General features: G+C 38.8%; 1 protein-coding gene across 2 annotated transcripts; it reads right to left on the bottom strand.

The window, feature by feature from the left end:
- Nucleotides 1–286: 286 nt before the first annotated feature.
- Smp_082810.1 (cell polarity protein) lies at nt 287–9,330 on the bottom strand (the record flags this gene model as incomplete). Of its 2 annotated transcripts, XM_018795853.1 has the most annotated exons (4): nt 287–1,215; nt 5,603–5,800; nt 8,941–9,123; nt 9,160–9,276. In XM_018795853.1, the coding sequence occupies 4 exons, from the start codon at nt 9,274–9,276 to the stop codon at nt 1,126–1,128; spliced, it is 588 nt and encodes a 195-aa protein (XP_018650124.1). In that variant the 3' UTR covers nt 287–1,125. The 2 variants fall into 2 exon arrangements, with proteins under 2 accessions (XP_018650124.1, XP_018650125.1); XM_018795855.1 differs by lacking the exon at nt 287–1,215 and having other exon boundaries at nt 5,240–5,800; nt 9,160–9,330.
- Between the last annotated feature and the right edge of the window lie 1,614 nt (nt 9,331–10,944).

Below are 10,944 nucleotides of genomic sequence, written 5' to 3' on the forward strand. Positions count from 1 at the left end.
CCTTACAACTAAATTATTTTGCTCATTAGTTGTGTAGACTAATATTAATTATAATACGCTTTACTGCGTAGCACAATTACAAATAAGAAGGGTCATTTATTGTATACAGGAAACAAGGCTGTAACATGGAATTTTATATACACAATAAGCTGTTCTCTAGATAACAAATTCAACACTTACATTGTCGATATACCTTTGGTTCAAAGTGGAATAAATAAACTTGTGCTTGATAAATGAGTCACATAGTTAAATAACCCTCGTGTTTCTTTTTTATGCCAACGGGACGAACGATTTATTTGAGTACATAATTTACTCAGTCTATACTAGATAGTCAGCGAGCGATATTCTACAAAGTTTCATTATATGCTTAATAATAGTAGAGTCAATTGATACATCAAGTCCTGGGGTCGGTTACTCAAAAAGGCACTGAAGACTGAATGCTAGATACACATTGCTCCAACACATACTATGTAGTTGGATCTAGAAGTGCTTCATTTTCGATATTTTAACATAGTCATAAACCTACCGCTCATCGTTGCAAACTTAAGAATAGTACACTCCGAATGGTGAACTTATGTTGTCCTTATCCTGTAAGGCCTCCCATCTTCTAATTGTTGATTGAACAAACTGATTTATCTCCATAAGCATGTCTTCTTCCAGACACACACTATGCAACAGTGGATAACGTGACGACAATAACCCAACAGAAGATAGTGGGACATTATTGCTGGAATGAATTTATATAACGGCAATATTGACAATTATACACTACTTAGAAACAAATCATGAGCCAACCAAACGATAGGAAAAGAAAGTCACTGAAAATGTATCGAGTTATTTAACAAATAGCATTAACAGTAGGATTTTTAGAATTAACAGCAAGATCACCGTTTTGTAAAGAAAAAAGAAAGGGGAGAAAATAAAGGAACAAGGCCACATTTGTCAAGGTACTAACATTACTGTTGAACACATTATAATTGAGACTGTGAGTGGTATTAGCAATAGTATCAATAAAAATTAATGATTATAAGAATAATATGGAGATAATAGTAGTTTGTAAGGAATCCGACTAACAATTTTGCTGATTTTTCCATAACAAGTTTAATCGGCAAAAGGACCCAGTTTTCACAGTAGACAACAACGTTTGTTCTTACGATCTGTTGGAGGTCGCAGAGCAGCAAGGATAGCTTCGTCGAACACATCTTTCAAACCTTTCTGTAAAGAAGAAGAATATATTTGATGTTTGTAACAATTAGGAAAATGAGAAAAAAGTCAAAAACACAAGTATGTAAATTAAGGGCAAATAAATATATGTTTAGTTGATAGTGTGACTGTTTGAGTAGAACTTGTTTTAATGACAAGGAAATTTAATCGGAAATTAATGCTGTAATTCTGTATTAATGAAAAGCCCATCAGAAACCAGAAAATTTTAATTTGGATCAAGCTGCTGACTGTTCAGCTAACAATGATGATGAAAAAAGTGAAATCCACATCGTATAGAAACGGTAGTGGTTATGCAGAGATCAGTAACGGCAAGTAGTTACGTTGACGAAAACCACAGCTCTTCACTATGGACCGAATTACTGGGACATACAGTAAGAATGTTAGCAAGATATAGATTGGATTAATGCATGTTCCATCCAAGATGATGTTGGGGTACGCTGATTGGGACATTTTTAGTCAACCACTGCCAGAAGACCTTAGAATATTCCTGAGTATCAATGAAAAATTGACTAAGTTTTCAAAATGTGATGGTCACTCCCATAAAACTTGATTTGAAAATAGAGAAAATTTTCTTCGTCGAATTCTCTTTATTCTTATTCAATGACTTGATTTATATGAAACATAATTTATTTCCTGCTAAACCGTGAAGGTAATAATGAACGCCTTTGGGACGAAAGTAAGAAATTTAAATCTCCACAATTAGGCTGCAAAAATACGAAGTTATTTCTGGGGATCTAACACACTAAACATGCTCCATATAATAAAAATTTGACTTTCAGTTAGTCAGTGTTAGCCATCAATCAATATACACATCTGAGGTGTTAAATAAGTTGAACCTATTACTGGTTATCCTCAATACTTCAAAAGTGATAACATGAATCCCGACTATAGCTGCTACCTTGATATGGTAGTCGAACTTGCCTGTCGTCATGACTCAACTGAGTTACATTAGCTGGAACACTTATTACGTTAGGTCGTACCATGCCAGGGAGGTTGGTTGAAGTTCCGTAAAGCTGAACGCAGAAACACAAGGTAAGTAGTGAAGTTGCATTCTTAACTGTAGAGGGATACGGGATCGCAGTGGTGTATTATTGTGATTACCTGGTCTAACGAGTGGCTGATGCCTATCAACGCAACAAAGTGTGTCTCGTGAGAGGTAAGCTTGAAAACTGCGTTCAGGCTGCAAGCCCCTGTTTAAAAGATGGCTCGGATATCCTGGAAAAAGTACAGATGGCAGTTACCCGTGTAACTCCAGAACTCCGGGGTTTACCATACAGAGCGGCTTGAAAAGCTAGGCCTCTTTACTTTGTCCTACAGCAGATTTAGATGCATAGAATACTAAGAAATGATTTTAGACCTAATATATCCTCTCTTTTTCCTTCCACTAGATCGGGACATTTCAAGGGACATAGAAGGAGAGTAGAAAAGTCAAGAACGAACGAAATACCCGTGGCATACAGGTATTCACACAGAGTCACCACCCGAAGCAGTGGTGTCCACACCTTCAGTCAACTCATTCAAGAGAACAATAGACACACAGAAGCATACTAGTGGACTGCCATGTCGGATACCACTTGAGGTTGCGATACCAGATGACAGTTCACCGTAAGCTCTCACTCGACTGGTAGTGTTCAAGTAAAAAGCCTTCACAAGGTTTATGTACTTCTCAGGTACACCTTTCAATGACAGACACTGCCAAAGAACCTCTCGGTCTACAGAGTCAAATGCTGCTTTTAAGTCAAGATCTGACGAATGGTGAACATGTGATCGATGCATTCACGACCAGGTCTGAAGCCAGCCTGATTTTCTCGTATTTGCAATTGACGGGTCTTTGTTAAGCGTCTGAGGCTAGCATTTCAGATGCTATACTAGTTAAACTAACTCTGCTATGGTTATCACAGGATGATTTTGATCTTTTCTTATATATTGGGACGATCAGTGATTGCGACCAATCAGATGGGATTACGTCTAGTTCCCACATTTTATCTAAATTATTAGTCAACCATCCCTAAAGACCTCGCCCCGAAATGCACTGGTATGGCCGAGAGTGGGGATAGTCCGCTCTCCCTCTCAAAATGCTCTCACATGGCCACGCGTATACAGCCACTACCAGGGAAGTCCTACTCACTGCCTTCTCGTGGTATTACTGTTGTTCATGATATTTAGAGGACGAAAAGTGAATGTCTAGTACTTTGCCCGGATTGGTGGATACAGAGGATCCACCTAGAGGAGTCGGAAAACCCTGATTCCAAACAAATGGTGCATATGGGCTCCAGGATCCTGAAGGAACAAATGGCGCATGAACCAACCGTTGGTCATCGGCTACCATGGGACTGCATCTCGCAAAGTTGTTTCACTGTCTTGTGGACTAGACCTCTAGGTCGGAGGCCCCGGGTGTTGCTCCCTAAGAAAACTACCTTCTTCATTCTTGGCACCCGGGCAGTATCACAGACTATACACAAATCAAGTGACTTGTGTGGCGCATACGTATTTGATGCCTCTTTGTAACAATAATTATGTGTTCAAATAAATAAATAAATAATGGAGCCAATCCATCCGGAACAGCTACTCTTTCTCGTTTCAGATTAGCTATAGCTTTCTGAATTTCAATTAGAGTCGGGGGGGGCTATTTCACTGTTCCATTCAAGCTGTTTGGAAATGGTGGTTTTTGTGACCCTTTGGTCTAAATCACTAATAGATGTCTCTACTGTTTTCACAGCTGTTCGTATATCTTTTCCAAGCAACATCTGGGTCAGACTTGTTTTCGGAATTGCCTAAGTGTGACTTCAGTTGTTCCTGGCAATTACTTTAGGCTTTTTTGTCACTGAGTTCAATCTTAATGGGTCTTCATAGTATGGTTTTTTTGCGTCCAGTGGGATGCAAACAAATGGGTGCTCGTATTAGAGCGTGATCAGAGTCTAAACATGTACTTCACAACGAGCTTCAGTCTTCTTTCGGGCCTCTCCGACGATGACTCATGGCAATATAGTCTAGTTGAGTCAATCGTTGGTTTGGTGCACGGGGGTCACCATGTTAGAAGATGTCTCCTTACGCTTGAAATTAGTGCTTGTTAGAAATAAACGATTGCCTGAGCGGCTGCTTTTAGTCTTATGACTCTTCAACCAACCTGTCTGATATGGTAGGACCTGGAGGAACGCTTGTTCCAGCCAGTATCACTCGATTGGTTCGTCACGATAGACAAGCCCAACCATGGCATCAAGAGAGCGGCAGAGGTCGGGATTTTTATTTGATGAAGGCATTAACAAAATGAAGTCTTCTGACTACCCTAAGCAACGGTGAAAGCATGTTTGGGATATAATTCTCTTGCTCTTAATACAAAAATTTGTTTAAGGACTAGCCTACGTTAGTATCAGAATTAATGATAGGGAGTGAAGTAGTTGAGTGTATTGTACGCTTCATTTATCTTGGGGGTCCCAACAGTCATAACGGGTTGGCGTCTGATAAAATCTCGACAAGGATTCAGAAATTTTGACTGGCTTTTGCCAACTTTTGGAGTAGGCGAGGCATCCGTCTCCCGACTAAAGGAGTTTACTAAAAAGCAGTTGGCCCCGTTCTACTTTAAGATGTTAACTTATAACGAATAACCGGTAATTTCACGTAATTTGCGAATATGTACACTGAGGACAAGTAGGGAATGAAATTCCTATAGAATTGTATTCAGTGTAATAAACGACACTCAAAAATGACTAGCAAAATACTGTGAACTTGATTAACTCTACGGCTGATCTTGAAAATTTAGGAAAGATGTATCATTTTATCTGAGGTATCTTCTATGCATCAATGGTTACTTTAACAGAATCCTAGAAATATCTAGATTGTAAACAACTCAAAAAGTTCCGACTAACAGATATTATAACTGGTTTATCAGGTATATGATAATTTTCAAGCATAGAAAATAAAAACATAATCCATGTATTTATAACGTATACGCGGTTTTTCAGCGAGCATTTTCTGCTGAAACGGAGTTAGTCTGACATGATACATGATTGGTAGTCGACCTATACTTGGACAAATTTTATACATAAATGTTAAGTGTGATAACTAACAGGTGGGGTTGCAAACAGATTAAGGCTGTTAAGATAGTCCCTCAAGTTAGTTATTTTACTAACAATGAATAAGACTACTTAAATCTAAGAACAGCTCAACAAAGGCACATCTAGGTCAGAACTAGACTACAAGGAAACGGAAATCAACCAGCGGAATTATCTTTCCAAGTGTTACAGTTATCGTTTTAGCTTTCAAATGTGACGGTTAATTACCAAGCAAGCATCACAAAACTATTTATGGAGCGCATGATATTCAACACCATTAAAAAACAACTCTATTGTATGGATAAAGTAGGAAAACAAAAGCTGACCTGGGTAAGAGCTGAACACTCCTGATACTTGACGGCTTTTAAACGTTCGGCGAGTTTTTTGCCTTGATCACTACTGACCATTTTCGCTTTGTCGTTATGCAAGCGGGTTATTGTAGCACCTTCATCGCGAAGATCAATTTGTGTACCAACAAGAAGAAACGGCACCTTGGGCGAGTGATGTCTTATTTCCGGGACCCACTAGGAATAAACAACAGAGCGCTTGTATAGATTAAGACAAGATAGCTTGCATGAATATGAAACGCTATAAGCAAAGTACCTGGTGCAAACGTTTATGATGAGCTAAAGGATGATATCCCGTCTCCCTGAAAGGGAAGTGAGACGCATAGTTACATAGTAAAGGGGAGATAAAACCTACAAGTACTACGTGCAAGCCACTATACATCGCAGCAGCATACTAATAGCTTCAGACCACCACCTAGTGGTGGCCAAGATAAAACTGAAGCAGAAAAAACACTGGACAAACAGCATTACAGAAGTTTAATATAGCCTTTCCTTAAGATACTGACAACCTCAGCGAATTAAGGATCGCTCTCAACAACAGGTTCCAGGCCCACAGACCAAATACACAGAAGCAAACAAGCGTGACGGGGAGCATTACAGATGATAATCAGAAATACATGGAAAACCCGATAATGACAGGAGAAAAAGCTGCAAGAGAAGGAAATATGAAACAATTGTGCGATATAACAAACAAACTAGGTGGGAAATACACTAAACTAGAGCGACCAGCCAAGAACGAAGAAGGCAAACAATCGCTGAGATTCAAAAACACCAGTTGAAGCAGTAAAGTCAGACACAGAAGTAACGGCGAAGATGCTTTACATTCTCTACAGAAAGATTTAGGAGAAAGAACAAGTACTGACAGATTGGAAAGGAAGATACCTCATCAGGATACTAAGGAAAGGAAGTCTCAGCAAGTATGAGAACGACAGAGGCATCACATTACTGTGAGTAATGTTTTTAACAGTGTTGCTGAGCCCAACTTCAGCATCAACAAGCTGGATTCCGTAAGAGTCGGTGTTGTACCGACCAAATAGCGTCACTAAGGATTATTGTTGAATAATCAACCAAATAGAACTCATTACAACAGAAAAAATTCCTTGACTATGAGAAGACATGCGACAGTGTACATAATAGAACCTTATAAAACCTTTGACACTGATGTACCTGAGAAAATTGTCACCGCCATACACAATCCTTGCGACGGACTACACTGAGGATCTAATATAGATGTGAAGGGACAGACTGGTAAAACAAGGGAAGCATTCCTACAGTTGACGAACATCTGGAACTCGAAGCAACTATCAGCAACACCACTGCCAGAATTTTTAACACAAAAGTCAAAGTGGTCCTATGGTACAGAGCTTAAACTTGAAGAACTGGGCTACACCATATCGAAAATGTAACGGGTATTATTAAATAGCTGTCTACGCAAGATACTCCAGATCTGTTGGTCAAACACTACCAACAAATAACCTATTGTTAGAAAGTAAATCAGAAATTACAGAAAGACGTTAAAGGTAAATAAAACGTCAATGAAATCAAACTGCATCACAAGGCAAGGCCTAACTTGGAATCCTCAAGGGAAAAGGAAGAGAGAGAAACCAGACAAGGTATCCGACGGGAATTAGAGACAGACAGAAAAAAATGAGTAGCACTTGACAGAAACTGGAAATGAGTCCAGGACAGAGAACCCTGGTCGAGGGCCTGTGCTCCACAGGAACTGAAAGACGTAATTAGATGTACCTACTGAAAGAATCGACAAACGGATCCTACGAAGAACAGAAAATCAGTAGGTGCTTGACAAATAACTCGATAGTTTGAACATATTCAACACTTGTGGTGCCCGTATGGAATCATCAGTATTCATATTACCATTGTGGAATTCATTCTAATGCATTATTTGCATAAAATTATTGATTTGGTTGCGATTTTTATGTACAACAATCCACTGTTTACATCAGCACTGAGATGATTGGTATTTTAGCACTGACATGACAGGAAGTCATCATATTTGCTACTTTGGAGCACCACTTGTACATGAATCAATCATTAGGTCAGCGATATTCATGATAGTCGAAGTGAGAGATAAATCCTGAGGCTCATTAACGGACTTGGCTGCACAAACCCAAACAACACTTTAGTCTCACCAGTACAACTGTAGCCCAAAGGCGAATACAAGCATTTGCATTTAGTTTTTCTCTCTGATTATTCATTAAGCACTTTAAATCAATGTATGCATAACTCGCTGTTAGAACGTTAGATCAATACTTTAAATAATGCCTTTAAAATGAGACGAATAAATGTTAGGTCGATGTCGCTACCACAATCAGCCGCATGTTAGGTAAACACCGACTAAGGTTTTATAAGGAAGAATGATAATCGGATAGACGTAGAACATGGTAAATCGAGTCAATTACCACTTACGTTTGAGCAAGAGACAACCTTACATTTAACTAATTTCGCATCGGAAAAGAAATGCATAACCAAGCATCGGGCCTATTGATCATTGTGTATCTGAAGGCCAGGGATACAATATAACTCTACATAACACTTAACACACTCATATTTTAAAGCTAAATTTCAAACCTAAACTCCGTTTCAACGCCTTCTGAAACAGAAGGAGAGGACGTTAAAATAAAAACCGCCAGGTTAAGTTTACGACAGTATATAAACAGGTATATTGAGAAGAATCAAACAAGAATCATGTTATCTCTGTAGATTTTTGAAATCACGATCAATAAGCATCATCAGTTTCCTAAATAGGTGGTGGCTGCAGCTTTTTATAGCGAAAATGGTTTACCGCTGAAGCTAAGCTGGTGGCCAGAACGGTAATGTCGGAGTAGAATCCGGGTGGTCAGGTAGGGAGACAACAATGGTGACTCAGCCATATCGTTTAAAAACAATTGTGCGTATCCGACCAATAAGCAAACCTCTTGTGAACTGTGTGACTGGATTAACGCTCCCAAGATATTTCTTGTAATTCCTGACATTAATTTATGTGTAGTTACGGTAACTATGATTTATGGACGAACCAGCTAGATCTAAAATAGCGGGTCTTGGACTTCAATGTGAAATTCATTCGTCCACAAGAGTGCATATCATTTTGACATTACGGCTGATATCGGGTTGTGACGAAAACCATAAATTTATTTCCTGGCTCTAATGTCCAACTGTACAGTTGGATTTACGTAAATCCAAATTAAATCACTGGGTACTTCCGCGTTCTCAATAAATAATAAATAAAGCAACTGAGAGTCTAAGAACATTAGGCAGGCTATGGTATTCAAAATAAAGAAGTATGACTATGGTTTTACCTTTTCCTCGACGTTCACGAAAGAGGTGGCGTTGACCACAGAAAAGCAAATTAGGTAAACATCGGTTTGAGGATAACTAAGAGGCCTTAAACGGTCATAATCCTCCTGACCAGCAGTATCAAAAAGTCCCAAAGTGTACGGTTCCCCTCCAACCATAACCGTTACAGCATAGTTATCGAAGACCTGTATGTTTTATGACAATATAATCAGTGATCTTACAGTTGGAACATAATCCATCGGAAATTTGTTTGTGGTGTAGGATATAAGTAAACAAGTTTTTCCAACAGCTCCATCGCCAACCACAACACACTTAATAGTTCGCAAGTTATCAGTCATTAAAAAACAGAATGCAGATTGAAGATGTACGGATTAAGTTTAAGTTCCGCCATCAAAACGCCTTGAAACAAACTAACCGAGAAATAATGTGTATGAAATTACTGCATTTTTCGAGAAAAATTTGTATAAATGCGTCTTTATTACGGTAAGGCAAATTGATGCACAAACTAAAATGGCGGGAACTACAAAAGCACGCCAAATCGGCAAGTTCTGATATAGTTTTATTTATCATGTGATATTGCATTGTTTGTTTCGCGATCACAATAAATCAAATAAATCTGTTTGCTTTACCTTAGTTTTAAAACGCTCAGTCGCCCCATCGTGCCTGATTTGAAGGAAAATTTTGTTGTTGATCTGTTTGTAGACGAAATGGAGATTGTTACTGTATTGAATGTTTTTACTTGCCTGTAAAACTAACCCGCTTAGTGACTTTTAATATTCAACATTTGTCTAGTCGTTCAAGAGTTTCTGATTTGTAGTTCGTGGGAATACAGATTCGTGAAGTAAGAACAGAATGACTATCGCCTATGCTCTTCTTTTTTCCAGTATGTTTCTGTGTCTATTGTTCTCTTGAATGAGTTGACTGAAGGTGTGGACACCACTGCTTCGGGTGGTGACTCTGTGTGAATACCTGTATGCCACGGGTATTTCGTTCGTTCTTGACTTTTCTACTCTCCTTCTATGTCCCTTGAAATGTCCCGATCTAGTGGAAGGAAAAAGAGAGGATATATTAGGTCTAAAATCATTTCTTAGTATTCTATGCATCTAAATCTGCTGTAGGACAAAGTAAAGAGGCCTAGCTTTTCAAGCCGCTCTGTATGGTAAACCCCGGAGTTCTGGAGTTACACGGGTAACTGCCATCTGTACTTTTTCCAGGATATCCGAGCCATCTTTTAAACAGGGGCTTGCAGCCTGAACGCAGTTTTCAAGCTTACCTCTCACGAGACACACTTTGTTGCGTTGATAGGCATCAGCCACTCGTTAGACCAGGTAATCACAATATTTAAATCTGCCTGAAGTGTGCATGCATCTGCGTTTTCCGTTATTTCTCGCCAGATGTTTACATCATTATCGTATGATCACATTGGGGAGTCAGCTATGCTTGGGAGGTCATTTACATACAGTATAAAAGGTAACGGACCTAGGACAGAACCTTGCAATACTCAAATAGGTACTGGTTTCTAAGTGGAGCACTTGGAATTTAATCTTACTTTTTGTTTACGACCTACCAGGAAATCGTTAAACCATTTTAGGAGAGGTCCGGCAATGCCTAGATTTTTCAGCTTCAAGAGCAGTCTGTTTGTTGACATCTTATAACATGTTTTGCTAAAGTCTATGTAGACAACATCTACTAATTCTCCATTGTTTAGAGCCTCTATCCGTTGCTCCCTTTCTATAAGGAGGTTTGTTTTGCAAGATAAACCTTTTCTGGAACCATGTTCTTCACTTTATTTTAAACGTCGTAGATTAAAAATTCTGTCACTCCAGTTATGTATTTTCTTTGATAATTTAGTTCGATTGGAAAATAATACTTAAAGTAGTTCGTTCTGTTCTACTTTACGGCTGCGAAACGTGGTAAACAAGAGTATAAGATACTCGTATGCTACTTGTATTTGATCACAGGTGTCTTAAAAATATTGCTCACATCTTCTGGGATCACTGGCTAAG

The sequence above is a fragment of the Schistosoma mansoni genome, chromosome 2 (assembly GCF_000237925.1).
Source record: "Schistosoma mansoni strain Puerto Rico chromosome 2, complete genome".
Lineage (NCBI taxonomy): Eukaryota > Metazoa > Platyhelminthes > Trematoda > Strigeidida > Schistosomatidae > Schistosoma > Schistosoma mansoni.